The following is a 21442-nucleotide window of genomic DNA, read 5'->3' as shown; positions in this document are numbered from 1 at the left end:
GACGAGTTTCCTCTTTACATCATACTCTTCAAATCATTTCATTCTAGCAGACATCTCTTGATTGTTCACCCCTTCCTGAGATGAATTAAGAACAAATGGCTCTGATTTTCCATATCAAAACAAACATACCTATTAACCATTTCCTTGTAAATTAACGTAGAGTCCTTGAAAGCAAGTGATTGGTGGGGCAGGGGGCTCCACCCAGCTGCTAGCACAGGTGGTCAGGCTCTTCTGAGCCTTCCCTGGCACGTCTTCCTTCCCTGGGCCGTGACCTCTGCTGCCTCAGCAGCTGGCCACTCTGGTCTGCCCCTGCCATGCATACCCTGCTGAGCTCAGACAAAGGCCCAGACCCCTTCCCAAGACAGAGACTGCCTGGGGGGCCGCCTGGGTGCTGTGTTCCATCAAGGCAGATCTGGCAGCACTGAGGTTAATCGGGTTCAAGTGCATTTTTCAAACATATGTAAACTGTTAAGTGTAACAGCAAAAAGTAAACTATCGGGGAAGGAAACACCAGGTTGTCGATTGCCTTTCTCCTCCTCCTCTTGGTTTTCCCACAAATCCTTTCATCCATCCATCCATCCATCCAATTATTTACATAGAATAAATTGAGGAAAAGAAACTATAGTTCTCTCTCTCTAGAAATAAAGTCTGCTACACTTTTTTTTTTAATGGTATGGTTGTAGCCTCAATAATAAGACCAAAAAAAAAAAAAACAGTTGCTGTCTAGTCAATTCCAGCTCATAGCGACTTATGTGTTACAGAGTAGAACTGTGCTTCGTAGGGTTTCAAGGCTGTGACCTTCTGGAAGTAGATTGCCAGGCCTGTCTTACAAGGTGCCTTCGGGTAAGTTTGAGCTACCAACCTTTACATTTAGTAGTCGTTGCTTACCTGCACCACCTGGGGATTTCCAGCCTCTGATAGTAGCTTACATTTACTGGGTGCTGGTTGTACTAATCATCTCACTTTGATAACTCGTTTAATCCTCACAAGCCTATGAGGTAACCACAATGATCATCTCCCTTTCATAGAATGGGAAACTGAGGCTTAGATGTCTCTTGACGAAGTCTTAGAGCTAAGTGTAGAGCTGGGATTCAAATCTGGGCTGCCTGACAGCAGATCCTGGGCTCTCTGTTCATAGTGCTGTTCATGGTTACTGTCCTCCACTGAAGACAGAGCCCATGAGCTTAACCAGAAGTACCAGTGATTGAGGTAAAGGAGAGAAGGGCTTTCCCCACAGGGAAGCTATCAGGCATTGGTCTGGGTTAGATGAAGGTAATGCCTGCCAAGAGTCATAATACCTTCTTTTTGTTATGCTTAAATGTAAAATTCCTTATTTTTTACTTTGAAATGTGAAAAACAATTAGCAGCCTATGTAAAGTCTCTAGAGACTCTCACAAGCTGTGTTTCTATCGCACTGGGGGACTTTGTGGAGAAGGCAGGAGACTGGACCAGATGATGGCTTCTGAGCTCTCCTAGTTCCTGTGCCCTACAGAGGATTCTGTCATGTGGGGGCTTCACAGAAATGGATACGTCTGTGTCAGACTCAGAACCACCTATGGAGAAGCAACAAGATGGCTCATTCTTGCAAAATACCTTGCATTCTGCACATAAAGTACCACTTCCAGTATGGCTGTAGGTTTTATTTTCTCTGTGGAATCCCTGATTCCTTTGAGGTGCCTGGGGTGGGCAGGCTGGAGAGCTTTGCTGTGGTCCAGGGAGGCCCTGGAACTCCAAGTTGGTGAAAAGGTGGGATATGGGTTCCGAGATGTGGCTGCAAACACTCAGAACTCTGAGGGAATTGGAGGAGGAGTTGGTGTGGTCAGGATGCAGGAAACTCTTAGCCATCACCCTCCGATTGGGGTTGATTGGGTTAAGGCCTTCCGGAACAGTGTAAAACAGTTCTGAACTCAATGAACTGCTGATGGAAGGCTGATGAATTGAAAGAAATACAATAAACAGATTCCTTGTCATGTTGTTGGCTTTGTAGCAAATATCTGTTTTCTCCTTGGGATTATGTGAACGTTTGCTTTTCTTTGATTTCTGCTTGTTGTTTGCAATATTTCTTTTGTTAGATGAGACGCTTCAAACAGCTCTGTAAAAGCCCCTGACTCTTTCCTATTGAAGGTTTGTGTTTAGAGTTTGGCACAGCCTCAACCCATCACCTGTTAGCTGTTAGGAGTCTAATTCTGCAAACCATGACTTCATCTCCCTAAAGGAAGATAGACAAAATGCTTCAATACAACAGAAATGGTTTAGTTCAAGACGTTGGGGGTGGGGGGCTCTAAGCCTTTGGTTTCTGGGTGAACTTGAAAAGTAGACCTGTCGAAGGTATTCGTGTTCAGACAGCTGGTCTGTAGCTGCAAAGACTGCCAAATACTGCCGTTACTCAAGGCTGTGGAAATTTTGTCAAGTGGCCTTATAGGGATCATGTTCGATGAGGCTGGGGAGTGTTTGGCCCAGAGGTGCATCTGCAGTGCTTGCTCTGAGGAGAGAGAATAAGGTCGTCCTGCTGATCAGGCCACTCCAAACAATGGAGCCAGTAGCTCACCAGTTGCCAGAGACTGGTGGGAGCCAGACACCCCTGGGTGTTTTGCAAATTAGACCTTAAAAACAAAAAGTGGCTAATGAGCTGGCCAGTGTTGCTCATCATTCTGTGTGTCCCCTTTGCAAGGCTTGTCATTCAGGAACCATACCATATTACAGTCCTGACCCTACATGCTTGGGACCCCAAACCAGTCCAGCATTGGTTATTGGTAACAGAAATTAGATGATCATTGGCCAAGAAGACTTGGCTTAAGGGGGTGGAGAACCCTGTAAGGGGTCCTGTTTCTTCTCCTCCTAATTATTCTTCCCCCAGTTTCCTCCTGTGGTTTCTTATGGATTGCATTTGTTTTGGTTACAACCTCCAGGGCGGTGGCTCCTGAAAATTCTCTCCAAGGGAGTATGCAAGAGTTGAGCTCTGGAAACCAGGGAGAAGGTGGTTTGCATCTGTAGACCTGTGCTTTCCTGGTTCTCCTTCTCAAAACTCCTTTTCTCTTAAAGCAGCTATAGGCAAAAAATTCAGAGAGGCACAGATCCCTCCAGAATACAACATGCATTGAATTCAGGAAAACCAATCTTGTAGGAAGGCGTGGGTTCTATTCAAGTTGAGGCAGAGGCCAAAGCTGTCCTGGTTTAACCCAGGAAGTGGCCTTTTTTTTTTTTAATTGTGCTTTTTTTTTTTTTTTTTTTTGGTGAAAGTTTACAGCTCAAGTTAATTTCTCATATAAAAAGTTATACACGTATTGTTATGTGATCCTTTCCACCCCGGGTTTCCCATGTCCATTCACCCAGCTCTTATGCCTTTCTGCCTTATCCTGGCTCTGGACAGGAGCTGCCCGTTTAGTGTGTCTACTTGAAGTAAGGAGCACAGTCTTCATAAGTATTATTGTATGTTTTATAGTCCAGTCTAATCTTTGTCTGAAGAATTGGCTTCAGGAGTGGTTTTAGTTCTGGGTTAACAGAGAGTCTGGGGGCCATGTTTTCTGGGGTTCTTCTAGTCTCAGTCGGACTGTTAAGTCTGGTCTTATGTGAATTTGGGTTCTGCACCCTGCTTTTCTCTTGCTCATCAGGGACTTGTTGTGTTCCCTGTCAGGGCAGTCATTGGTGGTAGCGGGGTACCATCTAGTTCTTCTGGTCACAGGCTAATGGAGTCTCTGGTTTATGTGGCCCTTTTGTCTCTCGGGTTAATATTTTCCTTGTGTCTTTGGTGTTCTTCATTCCTCTTTGCTCCAGGTGGGTTGGGACCAAATGATGCATCTTAGATGGCCAGGAAGTGGCCCTTCTTGCTGGTACCCCCAGGGTTCTGGTGGGGCTGGTCACGGGTTGTAGGGCCCATCACAGCTTCCATGGGGTGGAGTGGCAAGGAATTGATGTATAGGTCCAAGCATGAAGCCTCCATGGCTCTCTGCCTTCGGATGTAGAAGATAACATTTGCAAAGCAGAGGATCATTTACTTGACAGAAAATGTAATCAGAAATCTCCTTTGGTGATGATGCATCCCTGCCCCAATTCCTCTGCAGTCAGTCACCCTCTCCCTCTTCCTCCCTCCAACATGCCCTAGGTAGCAGATGGGAAGTGTTGCGCTAGCATTTTGTACCTTTCCTCTCCCCTTGCGGCAGGCAGCCCTCTCTTAACCAGGAAAACCCTTTATGATTGCTGCTTCTAAAACCGGACTGAGGATAAAAAGACAGGTAATACTGAATACTTGGCAAGGCATGAGCTCATGCTGAGTTCCTGCTTTTGTTAGCAGCCAGAATGAGGCCGCCATTTTCCTTGGCTGTTGTCAAATGTCCCAGCCCTCTGCCTCCTGCAGGGGAGGAGTGGGTGTGGAACCAGAAACATGCTTCTCATAAAAGGTGTGTCTCCGAGGTGCTCTGTCTTGTGTGTCCCTTGAGGATGGAGTTACTATGGTAACTATCCATCTGGAAAAAATGCAGGAGTAAACAGAAGAGAAAGCTCTTGCTCAGCTAGCTGAAGTATGCCACTCTTTGTTATCCCTACTTGACACAGTCCCTTCTCTCCCTCCCCGGGGGCTGAGGGCCCATTCTTTGGTGGTAGAGGGCAGCGGGGCAGGAGTTATCTTGGACTGAGCAGATCAAAGATGAGCTGAGGTTTTGCAAAAGGAAAGGTGCCCTAGATTTTCTCGCCCTTGGTGAAGAAGGCAGCAGCCTGACACTACAGCCCAGCTCTAACCAAGGAGGTGAAACGCTCCCATCACTCTCCACACACCTCCCTAAACCCTCCACATCCATTTAGCTACTCATTGTCACTTCCGGGTCCATCCAGTTTAGTATCCTTAAACCTGAACAGAATTAGCAGGAATTCTAATAAGGAGCACAGTCCTTGAATTTTCCCAAGTGGAGAAACTAAGGCTATTGAAGTTTCTGCCACAAAGTGAGAGAGCAGGGGAAAAAAAGCTCTTAGAAGCCAGAGGGAATTTCCTGAAGTTCCCAAATTTCTCAGCCATGAGTGCCTATTACTTACTGGTCATTTCACTGCTTTATTTCCTTGTTCTACATACTGCCTGCCCCTTACCCAAGTTAGGGACACTCACAGTTCTGGGGACACCCCCAAGGTCTTTATCCTTCATCACCATTTTCCCTGAACAAAAGAAGTTGGGATGACTCTGCAGAAAATGAAAAGACATCCTTCCTCTCCTCCCCCACCGCCAGCAGCCACTGTGCCTTCTCTTGGGGAGAACCTTCCGCTACCACTCTGGGCAGGAAGAGCAAGCAGGCCACCTCCACTTCCTCAAGAGACATTAGGAAACTGTAACTTCAAACAATTTCTTGGGGTGGGCTTAGCACTTAGCAGAGCAGGTTCCCACTGACAGAGGGTGGGTGTATTCTCTAGCTCTCTGACTGTAATGAGGAGCAGATAAAGCATTCTTAAGCATATTATGAGCAAAAGATTGTAATGTATATTCTGCCTCTGCAGATACTGATGGCTTGGTGCTTCCCTGTGGCCCCCAAAAGGGGGCGAGGGAGGCTGGTGAAGGGAGGATATGGTGGACACCAGGAGGCCAGCAACTCTGTGGTGCCAGATGCCCCTTTCAGGCCCTCCTGCCACATGGGTTCCCAGCCCCAGGATGGCTGTGATGGCTCTCCTCCTGCTCCCATACTCCCAGGGTCTGGGCTCAGGCTCCTACTCTGGCTCCTTCCCAGGCCGTGGGCAAGACTACAGCTTTGCGGATGTGCTGCCTGCATCATGAACACAGGCTGGTCAGGCAGACATCCTAGGGCCTGTTAGCATCCCAGCACCCTTTTCTGTTTGCCCAAGATGGATCCATCTCTGCTGGGCATTGGGACCCACTGCCATGATCAGTCACAGGGAAGCTTCAGTGACTGCTAGGTGGGCCATCTCCCTAGCAACCGGTAAACTAAACTGTGCTGGGCTTTGGGGGAAACAGCCCTTTTGAGACTGTCAGGTGAGGTGGGAAATAGGAGCCCCCATCCATATTTCATATAAGTGTTGTTTAGTTTCCCTTCTTCCTTGGCCTTTACTCCAGCGACCCTCACATGTGCAAATCCAAGGGGATGACCCTGTGGCAATCTCTATCCACTGGCAGGTATAGCCCTGCTGGCCTGGGAACATGGTGAGTGAGGGCAGGGCCTCATGGTGCCTCTGGTGCCCCACTGTGCCAAGCACAGGGCTGTCTGTCTTCGGATGGTGATGACTAAGTAGATTCCTGCACCAAAGTCCTGGTGGCATAATGGTTAAGCGCTCAGCTGCTAGCCGAAAGGTTGGCAGTTTGAACCTGCCCCGCAGCTCCGTGGGAGAAAGGCCTAGTGATCTGCTCCCTTAATATTACAACCTAGAAAACCCTATGGAGCAGTTCTACTGTCACTTGGGGTTGCTGTGAGTTGAAATCGACTTAACAGCACCTAACATTGGATTCAGGGAGGGAAACCTGCTGTTTCAGGTGTGAAAAATTCCACACACCCCACCCCCCCGCCCCGCCACCAATATGAGAGTTTACATGAGTAGCCAAGCATGACATTGTTTTCAGCTTTACACACACAGCAGTTTTTGCCTTGGGTTCAGCTGTGAATAGCCACTTAAGAATTTATACCATGTAATATTATCAATTTCAAGTCCATGATTTTTATGTTAAAAATTTTGCCTAGTTATTTCATAATGATTTCTCTGCTGGAGAAATCTAGTATTTACAACGTGATGTAGAATATTAAAAATTGTTTAGTATCAGGAAGAGGTGAGTCTTGAGTTGGACCCAGAAGGATGGGCTGGATGGATATCACAGGCAAGGGCCTGGCATGGGCCAATAGTGGAAGTGGGGGAGTGTAAGACACATTCTGGGACAGTCTGCACACCTGTTAAGAAAACAGGGAAACAGTGATGAGGTTGACAGGTTATCATGTGAGCTGTATTGCCAAGAAGAAAAATATCTGTTGCCAAAGGGCGCTTCTTAATTTCTACCATCTTCAGTGCTGTGGAAGATCTGTCTTCTTGTGGTATGAGTCTGTGCCCCAAATAGCAACTAACTAAGCTCTAATTTAGTACCAGTTATGGATCCGACACAGAGCCCTGGTTAAGAGGTTGGCTGCCAACCAAAAGGTTGGCAGTTTGAATCCACCAGCCACTTCTTGGAAACCCTATGGGGCAGTTCTCTGTCCTGTAGAGTCGCTATGAGTCAGAATCGACTTGATGGCAGTGGGGATGGATCAGACTCATATCCATCCTTCTAGTTTTGAATCCAGATATGCAGGTGTTCAACACTGATTCAGTCAACAAAGATTTATCAAGCACTTACAATATGCTCCTCACCACTTGAAGCCCTGTAAACCCATGACCTGTTACCCAAGATGCTCAGTGCACTCTTAGGGCCTTACTGCTGAATGTATCTTGCCCAGGACATCACAGGGTTAGCTCTGGTGGAGTGCTGACTGCAAGCAGCCCTGTTCTGGGAGACAGCAATCTGGGTTCAAGTCTCAGCTCTACCACTTGCTTACTGGCCCCTTTTCCTCTCTAAGCCTCAGTTTCTTCATCTCCAAAATAAAGGAATCAGACCGGTGAGCCTCCTAAGTCCCACTCAGCTTTGCCATTCAATACCTGTGATTCAGCCCAAGGTACTGCCAGGGAGACCTGCCTACAGCTTCCCAGTAAGAGCAGCTGCTTTGTGAAGCAGCTGCCTAAGCCAGTTCCTGGCACCATGAACAGACGGGACCAGGGGGATGTGTGCATCCTCTGATGCTCTGATGGGACCATATTCTCTTTCCTTCTCACAGCGGAGATCCTGGAGCTGGCTGGCAATGCAGCAAGAGACAACAAGAAGGGACGGGTCACACCTCGGCACATCCTGCTGGCAGTGGCCAATGATGAAGAACTGAATCAGGTATGGGGCTCTCCCACCCAGCTGTCCATTTTTACAGAGGGAGGTTGGCATATGGCTGGCTACCAAAGGTGTAGACTGCATTTTGGACTATTAGCAGCTTCCCTATCTCCAAAACCGTGACAGTTTTTCCTCAAGGCTTTATTAGGGGTAAGTGTATGTGGGGAGATGGGATGAAACAAGGTATTTGGCTCTCCCTGGAGGAAAGATATTATCTAAACTCCATCTGAGTGAGGGCTCTAAGGACTTGACCCCTGTGTAGTGAGCCTGGGTCCTGTCAGCATCCTTGGAGATGCCACGGAGGAAGGAGCCGTGTCTACCAAAAGCAAGAGCGTGGATGGACAGGGCTGGCTTCTTGAAGGTCAGGGTTGGGGTGGTCTGATTCACCATCTGGTACTTTGGTTTTCCTGCAAGCTGCTAAAAGGAGTCACCATAGCCAGTGGAGGGGTGTTACCAAACATCCACCCTGAGTTGCTAGCCAAGAAGCGAGGATCCAAAGGAAAATTGGAAGCCATCATCACACCACCCCCAGCCAAAAAGGCCAAGTCTCCTTCCCAGAAGAAACCGGTATCTAAGAAAGCAGGAGGCAAGAAAGGGGCCCGGAAATCCAAGGTATGTGATTTGGCAGGGATGTGTGGAGTCAGGTGGGGAGGTACAGATGGGATCATGAGGGGTTCCCCTTTTCTCTGAGGGCCCATACCCACAGATGGATGTGGGGCCCTAAGGGAGGTACATGTAGGAACTAGTTACATAGGGATTAGTCCAGCTCAAGTGGCCAGAGTCAGCAGGGATTCCCAGAGTTTGGACATAATAGGAGGAGTGAACTCCTGATGGCAAGGAGGCTGGATGGGCCTTCAGGGTTAAGGAGGGTGCTGGGGCAGATAGCCGCACCCTAGAAGGGTACCGTGCCTGGCCTTCCAGGGAGATGCTTATGCTTGTGGGAAGGAGCCTGTGTGTACAGGAGCTTCCCTGTGCTAGGGAACAGCTGCCGCCGGTCCTGCCCAGAGGGACTGGCTGCCTATTGGCCCTCATGCCCAGTTGTACAACTGTCTTGTGTTGCCATGGCTGTGTGGCTTCTCTGAGCATGTTTCAGCAGAGATGGTCCAGACAGTCTGCTATTTAGAATGGTTGCCTCTGTCGATGAGGAAGACAGACATATTCTTTAGGCTCTTCCGTCTGGACCCTCTTTGGTCTAAAGACTAGTTCTTGGTTCTGATTTTTTCTGTGGTTGGTGAAACCCTCTCAGCAGTGTGACCTTATGTCTTCTTGGCTGGGAAATGCCAGCAATTCCTGGGCCGTGTACCTCAGAGCACAGGGGAGCAGCAGCCCACACTCAGGAGGTCCAGGCCTGTGGGTAGGTGGTTGTACTCACCTGTCTGAGCATCAGCAGGAGACTATAGGGCTACTGGAACACATTTTCTTTGTTCCTTTTGTGCTGGGCCCTGGCCCATCAGCTGTTGTCACCAGGCTTTAGATCAGATAAACAAGGGACAGCACAATTAAAGTCTCAGCTCTAGTCTTTAATAAAATGGAACCTCCAGGCTGCCCTGAGGAGCCCCCTAAGGCATCCTTCTGGCTGGCAGCCAGCCAGCTTAGGAGGAAATGACCTCTGCAGAAGGTGACCTCCTTAATTTATAAGAAGCCACCATAAGTCCTTGGAAGTGCCTTGTGATCTAATAACCCAGGGTCAGGAGGTTCTTCCTAACATGAAGCCCACATCCTCTCACCAGAGTGAGATAGCGAGGAGTCCTTCCCAGGACAGGCACAGGGAGCAACGTTAACCAAGAGCCTGCCTGCTGCCCAGCATGTGTCCCTGCCTCAGAACAGGTTCCAAAAGTCAGGCCCACCTCAGGCAGACTGGCTTTCACCCACAAGTGGGAGCATCTTCTTTACCTCTGATCCTCATCTCCCACCCCCACTGTTCATGGGCCTTTCTTTAGTTGAGTTGAAAAAGGCTGTATTTCTTTGCATAGCCTTCTGGGTGCAAATAAGCACTTCTCTAAAAACAACAAAATCTTTTTAATTTTTATTGTGTTTTAAGTGAAAGTTTACAAATCAAGTCAGTCTCTCACACAAGAACTTATATACACTTTGCTACATACTCCCAGTTGCTTTCCTCTCAATGAGACAGCCTGCTCCCTCCCTCCACTCTCTCTTTTCGTGTCCATTTTGCCAGCTTCTAACCTCTTCTACCCTCTCATCTCCCCTCCAGGGAAGAGAAGCCAACATAGTCTCAAATGTCCACCTGATCCAAGAAGCTCACTCCTCACCAGCATCCCCCTCCAACCCATTGTCCAGTCCAATCCATGCCTGAAGAGTTGGGTTTGGGAATGGTTCCTGTCCTGGGCCAACAGAAAGTCTGGGGCCCATGACCACCGGGGTCCTTCTAGTCTCAGTCAGACCACTAAGTCTGGTCTTTTTATGAAAATTTGGGGTCTGCATCCCACTGCTTTCCTGCTCCCTCAGGGGTTCTCTGTTGTGTTCCCTATCAGGGCAGTCATCGGTTGTAGCTGGGTACCATCTAGTTCTTCTGGTCTCAGGCTGATGTAGTCCCTGGTTTATGTGGCCCTTTCTGTCTCCTGGACTCATAATTACCTCATGTTCTTGGTGTTCTTCATTCTCCTTTGATCCAGGTGGGTTGAGACCAATCGATGCATCTTAGATGGCCACTTGCTAGCGTTTAAGACCCCAGACGCCACTCTTCAAACTGGGATGCAAAATGTTTTCTTAATAGATTTCATTATGCCAATTGACTTAGATGTCCCGTGAAACCATGGTCCCCAGACCCTTGCCCCTGCCACGCTGGCATTCGAAGCATTCAGTTTATTCAGGAAACTTCTTTGATTTTGGTTTAGTCCAGTTGTGCTGACCTCTTCTGTATTGTATGTTGTCTTTCCCTTCACCTAAAGTAGTTTTTATCTACTATCTAATTACTGGATACCCCTCTCCCATCCTCCCTCGCTCCCCCATCTTGTAACCATCAAAGAATATTTTCTTCTCTGTTTAAACTATTTCTCGAGTTCTTATAATAGTGGTCTTATACAATATTTGTCCTTTTGCAACTGACTAATTTCACTCAGCATAATGCCTTCCAGGTTCCTCCATGTTAGGAAATGTTTCACAGATTCATCACTGTTCTTTATTGATGCGTAGTATTCCATCATATGAATATACCATAATTTATTTATCCATTCATCTGTCGATGGGCGCCTTGGTTGCTTCCATGTTTTTGCTATTGTAAACAGTGCTGCAATGAACATGGGTGTCCATATATCTGTTTGTGTAAAGGCTCTTATTTCTCTAGGATTTATTCCAAGGAATGGGATTGCGGGATCGTATGGTAGCTCTATTTTTAGCTTTTTAAGGAAGCGCCAAATCGATTTCCAAAGTGGTTGTACCATTTGACATTCCCACCAGCAATGTAGAAGTGTTCCAATCTCTCCACAGCCTCTCCAACATTTATTGTAAAAACAACAAAATCTTAAATTCCCCTTCTCACCGACCCATCCTCCTCAGCCCAGAATCACTCCCGGCTCTTTGTGGAGAAACCCGATATTGAAGAACGCCCTGCAAGGTTATTTCCAGAGCTTGCACTCCATCTAGCTCAGGAGGCCTGGAGGCAGCCCGCTGCCAGGCAGGGGTTTCAGGGAATGCTCCCTTACTCACTCCAGCTAGCTATAAAATTAGCAGATTGAACTGTTTCTTTCTCCCCTTTCAACATTTGCAGTTGCAGGGAGGGGGCGGAGCAGGAAAGGCAGGGGGAGTGTGCCTGTGCAACCCTTTTTAAATGTTAAAAAAAAGACGCCAAATCCATCATCTCTGGAAATTGGGCCCAAGGGATTTGGCTGCCCGCAGAGCGGGGTGTCTGCACTTGGTGCTGGGGACCAGCAGGGGCAGAGCAGGCTCGCTGGGCTCAGCCTCCACGCTGGCTGTGGCCAAGCGGTTGCCCTCTCCTTCAAGTAGGCTGCTTATTGATTTTGAGCACATTCCTAAGACACCAGCATCTGCCAGCAAACCTGGGCTGAACCTAGTTTCCTTGTTACCTCTAGCCTTCCCCTCGTAGTTTTTGCCCCATGACTCTGAACTTTCCAATTTACCAGACACTAGGAATTCTTTTTCTTTCTTTTTGGACTTGAAATATAGGTATAGCTCCTAGTAGCTATATTTGGAACTTAGTGTTTCTAATAACCATATGCCAATAATCACTTGAGCGCTCAACTTTTCCCTTGATTACAAAAGCAGGAAGTCTGTTACGGTGGTCTGTTTTTCTTCCACACAATAAAACACATTGTCTGCTTACTGTACCAGTAATTTGGCTAACATTAAACCCTGGGGGAAGCTGAAATTGGAACCGTGAACAGCTAATTTTCAAAACATTTGTTTAATGTAAATTGTGGTGTCAGCTCCCAGAAACAGCGGAGAACCCTGCATCTCCAAGTTTAAGTGGAATGTTCTGAAAATAACCTTTCCAGGGACGCGCAGAGAAAGCCTTAGTAACATGCTAAAGCACTTGTAGTGGAAGGGAGTTGGTATTTTTCAAGTGTCAACACTTGAATTCCAAATCATAATTTTCCCCCAATTCTATGTAATTTGAAAGTTTTGAAAATCTCCAGTTGTGACAGCTGAGTCAGCTATAGTGGAAATGGTTAGAGAAGGCAACAAAGCCCACTGAGGTCTGGGAGTCTAGAGCCCTGGTTGTGCCCCTCGGGCTTCTTCCAACTTGGGTGGCCTCAGGCAAGTCTGTTCCCTGCTGTGCCTCGGTTTCCCCCCATAAAATGATGTGGTCCATTACAGCCGTACAATTCAATGACTTTCTCTAGGAATATTTGTGTAATGTGTTCTTGCGTTAGGTAACACGTTTAAGAGTTTGGAAAGTACAAAAGAGAAAGCAGTAAAAAAATCTGGCACTCACCACCACAGCCCCCGCACGTCTTCTCCCTGGACAGTGTCTGTAGTTAGTTTTTGTGTATCCTTTTAGAAAATCTATGGATATAAAAGCCTATGGATGTATAAACCCTTCCCTGATCCTACCTGCAATGAACACATTTTGAATATAAGTTACATTGCCTGTTTTGGCGGTATGGAATAGTGGTTAAGAGTTCAAGCTCTGGGGTCAGCCACTTGGCTTGTATTTCAATTCTGCCATTTTCTAAGCTGTATATGATCTTGGCAAGTTACTTAACTTCTTCTGGAGTCTCAGGTTCCTTATCTTTAAAATGGGGATGTAACAGGGTGGTTGAGAGGCTTAAATGAGAATTCATGTAAAGGGCTTAGAATAGTGTCTGGTATAAATGTTAACTGTCGCTTTTAATGTCTTGGCAATTCTTCCGTACCTCTCTGCACGTAGAGCCACCTTAGTATTTCATAGTATGGCTGTACTTAACTTGTGTAATATGTAAAGCCAGTGTAACCTGTCCTCTATGAATGGATGTTTAGATTGTTTCTATTATTTGCTATGACAAACAGTGCCACAGTGACGTGTAGGTATCCTTGTATGTGGGTCTCTGTGCTCATGTACCAGTATATCTACAGGACAAATTCCTCACAGTGAACTTTTTAATTTTGATGGCTATTGCTCACATATAAAGCGTTTTACCTCATTAAGAAATTTCAAAAGCTGCCCAGTTATTTAAAGATAAAGTCATTCATTCATCTGACCAATATTTATTGAGTGCCTCCTTTCCAGATACTGAGGATACAGTGGTGAACAAAAAGTCCTGCCCTTTCTCATTGAGCTTTGGTCTAGTGAGGGGAGACAGACAGATTCTTTATAGAAGATAGGAGGGAGTAGGTGCTGTGACAGAAATAAAGTGGAGAAAAGGGCATATTGACGTGTGTGGGCAGTGTTATTTTATATAAGGGTGGTCAGGTGAGGCTTTTCTGGTAAGGTGACACTTGAATAGAGACCTGATTGAGTGATTGAGAGAAAAGAGCTCCCAGCAGAGGGAACAGCCCTGAGGCAGGAGTGTGTTTGGCGCCTCACAGAAGAGAACTTATATACGGAGTGGTAACATTTCCAGGGAAGCCCTAGTGGCGTAGTAGTTAAGAGCTATGGCTGCTAACCATAAGAAAAAGGTTCGCAGTTTGAATCTACCAGGTGCTCCTTGGAAACTCTACGGGGCAAGTTCTGCTCTGTCCTGTAGGGTTGCTTTGAGTCGGAATCGACTCCACAGCAATGGGTTTGGTTTGGTTTTGGTTTTAACATTTCCGTAACATGGATCCTTCTGACAATCACGGAAGCCAGTGGACCTTTTTCAAAGAAAATAACGTAAGATTCAAAGAAAATAATTTATGTGGAAATCCTCCAGGTTAAGACCCCTTGTCAGAGTGCTTACTAACAGTCATAGGATAATCTTTAGAGGATCTTTAAGAAGATAGTTTTTGTTAAGAATTTGAATAAAAAATTGTTTCATTTAGGATTTTTCAAACACAAACCCCACTCCACCCTCATGAAAATCAACCTCTTGGATCTTGAAAATAGTCTTTGTTTCTCACTGTCTGGGAAAAATCTGAGATGATTTTGGTAGAGTACCTGTTTCTTTTTTGAGAAATAAATATTTAAACTGAAAATTAAGTGATTAATGTTCTGGTAAGGGATGCCAAAGAAAGGGCTTGGTTCTCTTGAAAAGCTGCCATCCTTACGAAATTTTGTTGGCCTTTTAATGAAATTTCAAGCAGTTCAAACATCAGAGCAAAGAGACGAGGTATAGGTAAATTTGGGTTGATGATTTCACATAAGCCTTCTGGGACCCTGAGTTCTACAGATTCTTAAATATGTTTTCCAGCTGACTCTGACCTTATCGTTTTCTACTGCTCAAAGCAAGGCTGGATAAGTATACAACATGGGAGAACTTTTGGGTTTTATAGACTAATACACAATTTTAAAAAGTAAGTCATTTTGGAGATTGTTTGCTTTTATTTTTTCCAAGCTGGGATATGAAAAGAATCTATGTATCACTGTTTCATAAAAGAAAGGGCATTTTAATACCAAAAAATTAGGAAAGGACATAATTTCAGACTATAGGTTTTAAGAAAAAGTTAGGGCACAGTCATTATGTTTTGAATGCAGTAACATCTCACAAGACAGCTGTGCCGACCTTAAGCATCCCCATTGCCCGTGGGGTGAGAGAACCTTGAAGGTAAGAGGCAAACGTTATCTGCCAAGTAGCTGTCTAGAGAGAAACAGGAAGGAATGGCTTCTACCTGTATAGTATTTTCCCACTTTCACTCTTGGCTGCTCGTTTTTAATCAGGAGCTCTCCAGCCTTAGTCTCATTTCTGGATAAGGAATCTAAGGCTTAGTGAAGATGAGCCATTTGCCCAAGGTCACACAGCTAGCAGAGCAGGGACTCACCTGCAGAACTTCACTGTATCAATTGCATGTCCTGTGACCAAGGACCACCTCCTTTGGCAGACACCTCTCTGTTCTGATGGTGGAGGGTTGCAAAGCCACCCACTACAGGGTGAGTGGGAGCAACAGTTCTAATGGAGGAGGCCACAAGCAAATGAATTATTGCTAAAAATGACCAGTATCATCCCAGGCAACCCTTATAACCTGCTGCTGACTTGTATCAGGGGCTCAAAGAAGCTCCCTGCCCCCTTCTTCCCAATAAAACTAGTTCCCACTCCAGGATGCCTGAAATTCTATCAATTAGGGCTTTGTCACCTCTTAAAATCAAAGTATCTTTGGGAGAAAACACTAAAGCCTTACCTTTTTATTCTGCAGTGTGAACAACTGCATCCTATTCCCTTGCATTTCCTGAGCACCAGCTGTATGCATGGTGTTGCATTGGGTTGAGTTGAACAGTGGCTTTCAAACTTTTTTGCTGGCATACATCCTGAAAGAATTATGAAAATCTCTGTACCTCACACATTTTCAATTTGACAGCTAAAATTTTCATAATAAATTTAAATAACTGTGCATAGTATAATTTTTGGTATACTGTAAATATTGATATTTAAAAGTAAAAATGTTTCATCACTCATTTAAATGTATTCAGTGAAATCTAAATAACTGTGATGATTTGATACACACTACCATCCATTTTAAAAAATGCGCAAACAAGCTCTTTTATAACCGCTGGAAAATTTACATTTTTTCTTCTGAAGCCCTTATTTCCCTTTTACTTGCCCCCCCCCAGTTTCATCCTAATATAATGAATTTTAATGTTTATAGTATTTACTGATCTCTGCAATAAAAATAATGTATGTAAGTTTAAACTTATTTTGAAAAATTTATGACCATAAAGCACTAAATGTTTTGGATTTTATAGGATTGGATAATTATCAGATTTGTTAATATTATGCATTTGATTAAATTGATCAGTACATTACAAATTTTGATAATTATTAAAGAAAAGGAAAAAATTTTATTAAAGAAATGGATCTTGTAATGGGTTGGATGGAGATAGACTTTTTTCCAATTACCTTCTGTATCCTAAAATGAATGTTACTTATTGCTAAAATGAGACAGGGATCAACATCCTCATTTTACATATTTATAGATATAAAATCTTGTTCACAAAAAATCTTGTTCACAAAAATAAGTAAATAGAAATGGAAAGAGTTTTGTTATAGAAATATCCCTCAATCTTCTGAACTCTTTGTGAGTTACATGCCAACAAGACATAGTACTTGGTCATCAATTTAGTCTTTTTTAATAAACATTTTATTTTAGAATAGTTTTAGATTTACAGAAAAATTGCAAAAACAGTGCAGAGAATTCTTGAGCATCCCTCACCCAGTCTCCCCCCTTGTTAAAATCTTACCTAACTGTGATACATTTGTCATGATTAAGACACCAACACTGTGCGTCACTATTGACACCATCAGTCTGTTTTTTAATGATCTATCAGCTGTTAACTCAGATGCTTCTTCAGTTTAGTTGAAAGCAAAGAATTGGAAACACCTGACTTGCAAAAGGATTTGTCATCCAGCCTTTCCCTGACTTGGTTCCTGGGAAGTATATCAAAAAAGGCTTTGCTAAAACTTACCATGTAATTGTTGATTCTACCTGTTCCTTTCTCACTTAGGGACACCTTGTTAAATCTCATACATTCAAAGTATTAGGAAAATAAAAATGGTGGTAATTTTAATATGTTTTTGCCAGTATACTATTTCTTGATAAAATGCTTTTTAAAAACCCTATCTTTTATATCAAAACCTTGGAGCTTCAGATTTAGCTCATGTAATTTATGGAAAATGTCAGTCATGTAACTTGTCAAATGTGTCCTTATTGTTAAAGCAATCAGCAAAATTAGACCTCATTTTTCAGTGGGAGTAAAAATGTTAATATGTTCATGAATTTGAATCCTCAGACAAATAGTACACAAACAGTGCCCTGAGTTTATGGCCCGGGTGAAGGAAGGCACGGCCGTCTTCACTGTTTCTCGCCCTGCTTTCTTGATTTATTTCCATGGTATCCTATTTTATTGTGTTTTCGGTGAAGGTTTACACAGGAGTTTAGATTCCCCTTCAACAATTTCTACAAAGATTTTTCAGTGACATTCATTACATCCTTCATGATATGTGAACATTCTCATTACTTCCGTTCTGGTTGGCCAGTTTCTATTCATCTAGTTTCTCTGCTGCTTTACATTCTCATCCTTGTTTTAAAGTAATTGTTGACAGGTTGGTCCTCATATAGATGATTTTTTAAAGGAACACAGTACTTGTGGGTGATGTACATTATTTTGTGAGCTAATCTGTTATTTAGCTGTAAGGTGACCCTAGGGGTTAGTTTCTCTTCAAAGTTTGAAGAGTATCTCAGGACACTAGTCCTGGGGAGTCCTCCGTCTCAACTAGTCCAGTAAGTCTTTTTTTTATAAATGAATTTGAAGTTCTGTTTCACATTTTTCTCCCATTCTATTAGGGTCCATCTGTTATGGTCCTAATTAGAACAGTTGGTAGTGGTAGCTGGGCACCATCTCGTTTTTCTGGGCTTGGTAGATGAGGCTGTGTTTCATATAGGCTGTTTGTCCTGTAGGCTGGTTTCTTTGAATCTTTGGTTTTCTTCTTTCTCTTTTGCTCTGGATGAGCAGCGATCAATACTTGTATCTTAGATGGCTGCTTGCAGCAGCAATGTACTTTTTGAAAATAATTGGCAGAAGGGAAAAGATGAAATGTTTAAACAAAAATTGCCATTGTTCTCACTACGCTCACCCTGTACTATATCTGAATGCAAAAAATCCCCAAATGAGCCGCATTGTCCATATGTAATACAAGCTTCGCCCTTAACAGAAATATACAAACAACAGGGAAGGGCATGCAGCCCAGAGCAATGCACCATACTACATGCTGGGCAGTAGGAGAAGGGTGAAAGGAGAACCAGCATGAAGCTGAGATAGACCACCCTTGTTGTTGTTAATTGCTGTTGAGTCAATACGAACTCATGGTGACCCCATGTGTTACAGAGTAGAACTGCTCCATCAGGTTTTCTTGACTGTAATCTTAATGGAAGCAGATTGCCAGGCCTTTTCTTCTGCAGTGCAGCTGAATGGGTTCAAACCACCAGTCTTTAGGGTAGCAGCTGAGCGCTTAACCATTGTGCCATCTAGGGACCTTCAGGGCAGATCAGTTTTAATATATTAGGAAGTTGAGGATCTAGAAATTGATTTGTTTAAAACTCTCTATGCCCACATACTCCTTGGAAGGCTCTTGGGAACCCCAGGTTACGTGTACTTCAGTCAGAATGATGCTGGGGAGGAGGCCAGACAGCATGCTGTGGTCTGTGCCCTCTGAGGGGATGGTCCTCAGGGAGACACATGGAGTTCCCAACAGCCACCAAATGGATCCTTTTCCATGACTGGTTTTAATGAAGGAGAAGGGAAGAGAGTCTTAGCTCCTGGGTGAGGAGGGTTGTGGTCCTTGGTCTGCTTCTGGGCTTTTTGAAAACTAATGACCTAGAACAGTTTTTTGGTTTTTACCCCACAAACCTGAATACTTTTCTAGAAAGAAAGAGACTTAAAGGCCCCTAATTAAGACATTTACTTAGTCTGAATTTATGAGAATGTTTCTATTCTAAATTATCATGTCAAAGTAAAGTTTTGCCTTTTAGTGGCTTTTTTTTTCAAGATTAAAAAGTGGTGAAAATACAACTTAACGCTCTTCATGTAACTCTTGGACCCCAAAAGTAAGTCTGCAGACCCCACGTTAAGAAATGCTGATCAGAATTGGTTGTGGTTCAGTTTCCTGTTTATTATTGAGTATTATGGGCAAGGTCTGTTAGAAAAGCAGCCTCTGCCTGTGTGGGCTACATACCGACTCTTACACATTTGTGCAAGAAGAAGCAGGGAGAAGTCAGCAAGGCAGCCAGCGCCGACAGCACAACTGAGGGCACGCCTGCCGATGGCTTCACCGTCCTCTCCACCAAGAGCCTCTTCCTCGGCCAGAAGGTAGGCAAATACATGGCTTTGGTCAGCTCGCAGGGCCACTGGGAGGCCTGGGGATTCCCGGAGGCCACTTCCTGGGCCTATTGGGAGGGGAGAGTGGGCTGGGGGCTTAGGAGTGGCCTCAGGGAGGGCCGTGGAGGGAGTACTGAGGAGATCATGAAGCTGAGGGGAGACTCTGGCAGGTGGGGAAGAGGAGATAGTGGTAAAGAGGGAACTAGGGCACCCCGTGGGGAGTCGGGAGGCTCCAGAGGAGCCGTTTACCTGGGATAACTTGGTCATCAGATAGCACCAGCTAGAAAAACATCCAGAAGTCAAAAACCCTGTCCTGGGAAGCAAAAGATCTAGCAGACAGCATACTCTCTGATGGGCACTGGAAGCAGAGCCTCCTGATCGGGGGGTGGGGTTGTTTTTAGACATATGGAGTGGGTGCACTGGGGGTTTCGTCACTGAATCACCAGACGATTCTTCAAACCAATTGTTTGTTTGTTTTAACCTTGGGCAATATATTTTCAGCCACCCCAGTGATGCAACTTTGCAAGGATGCCATGGTTTTGTAAAAGATGATTTGCTTTTATTGAAAATAAAAATGATGCAAAGGCTTTTAAGAGCTGAGAATGAGAATTATTAATTAATATTTCTCTATTCAACATCAAAAACGGGGGTGGCAAAAGAGGAAATTCAACTTGCTTAATTTTTTTATTCTACATTAAACAATTAAAGGCATGAATTTGACCTTCATGTAAATTGTGTTTAGTTTTAATGTTGTTGACAACTTGGTTCCAAAGCTGCATCATTTTTAAATCCTCACTGTCAATTTTCTTTTGTATCACAGTGACACAGTCCTCTTGATCACGTCATTGCAAGTTCTCCTTCTACCCTTTCCCCTCTTCCTGTCACCAGTTGCACTCAGTCTTTCATGATGCAATTCCTGTGATGGACTCTGTGTTCCAGAAAATAACCATTACAGTTTACATTTTATAACCATTATCTGTATTTTGTATGCATTTTTTAAGAGAAAAAAAAAAAGCAGTACTAGTTGTCATCTTAAGGTCTGGGGCTTTGAAAGATTTTGTTTAAAAAAAAAGTCATTCATTAAAAAAATTTAAACTCAGCAGTGAAGGCAACCACCTGGGTCTAGTTTCACACCCTTTAACATGTCCTTTGAGTAATATATTGAAAATTAATGTGACCTGTCAACCAGAATGCCTTGGTTTGAACTGAAGGGTGAAAAACACACACTACTTAGGAAGAGCTAGCTTCAGTGTGTTCTAGATCCTTCATGCAGATGATATCCAGGACTCAGCCTGTTAAGCAGGTAGAACCCTTGAGCTACCCTCCCTCTCTCCTTCCTTACTTGCTCTGGGCAGCCCTAGACCCTGGCTTCTCCGTTCCCTGTGTTCATCTTGCTACCTCTTGCCGACCCCCTAAAGCCAGCCTGAAACCTGAATTCTTCACACCCCTCTTCCTGGATGATCTCAACTGCCTTGAACATAGCAGCACTGTGCTATACAAACGTCTCTGCACAAATGGAGATACCTTCTTGTTCTTCTGCTCTTCAGAAAGAATGGGATGGGTACCTTGTCTGGGCATGTGAGCCCTGGAGGAGAAGTGGGCAAAGGCTGCAGGCCCCTTGCTGGCTCCTCTGCAGAGCAGGGCATACGTCAGCTACCCTCTACAAAGACAGAACTTATCTTTGCCTCCATTTTGGGTATACCTGCTTTCAGGCCTCAGGACCAGGGACCACAAGAATAAAAGTCTCATAAAGTACAAACCTGGCAAATACTGAGTGCAGCCCCCTTAGAGTTGTGGTGGGCAGGAGGGTGTCAGGAAGCCATAGAGAAGTACTGATACTCTGTAATAATTTACAGACCTGCCATCTAATGCTATTTAAGAACAAGAGGCAAATGAAAGAAAGAAGCGGACTTGACAATGAAACTACTGTCACTGTTTGATTTTTGGAGAGACTGAAAGAATTGGTTGAGCTGTAGCCCAGTGTAAAATGGTTAGCTCTAAGCAGAGCAGCTGAATGCAGGACAAACAGACCACCCAGCCTTCTTTCCCATGTCACCCATTTAAGTCTGTTAGTGGTGAAAACAAAACACCAAGCTGCCCTGAGATCACTTTTCTTGTTAACATGCTTTTCCAACTTAGTGGGCCAAGAC

At 44.6% G+C, this 21442-nt stretch overlaps 1 protein-coding gene across 5 annotated transcripts in view; it reads left to right on the top strand.

Moving 5' to 3' along the window:
- The window catches only part of LOC100666599 (core histone macro-H2A.1), a 75662-nt gene that overhangs the window by 24978 nt on the left and 29242 nt on the right, over positions 1-21442 (top strand). For 3 of the 5 annotated variants that reach the window (XM_023549216.2, XM_003404504.3, XM_003404503.3), the window contains exons 3-5: positions 7788-7894; positions 8306-8503; positions 19173-19283. In XM_023549216.2, the coding sequence (XP_023404984.1) occupies positions 7788-7894; positions 8306-8503; positions 19173-19283 (416 nt within the window). The remainder of the gene's footprint in view (positions 1-7787; positions 7895-8305; positions 8504-19172; positions 19284-21442) is intronic. The other 2 variants (XM_010590790.3, XM_010590779.2) reach the window with 1 other exon arrangement.

This window comes from Loxodonta africana, chromosome 2, assembly GCF_030014295.1.
Source record: "Loxodonta africana isolate mLoxAfr1 chromosome 2, mLoxAfr1.hap2, whole genome shotgun sequence".
Lineage (NCBI taxonomy): Eukaryota > Metazoa > Chordata > Mammalia > Proboscidea > Elephantidae > Loxodonta > Loxodonta africana.
The sequence above is the reverse complement of the archived record's forward strand: the minus strand, read 5'-3'. Positions and strand labels throughout refer to the sequence as shown.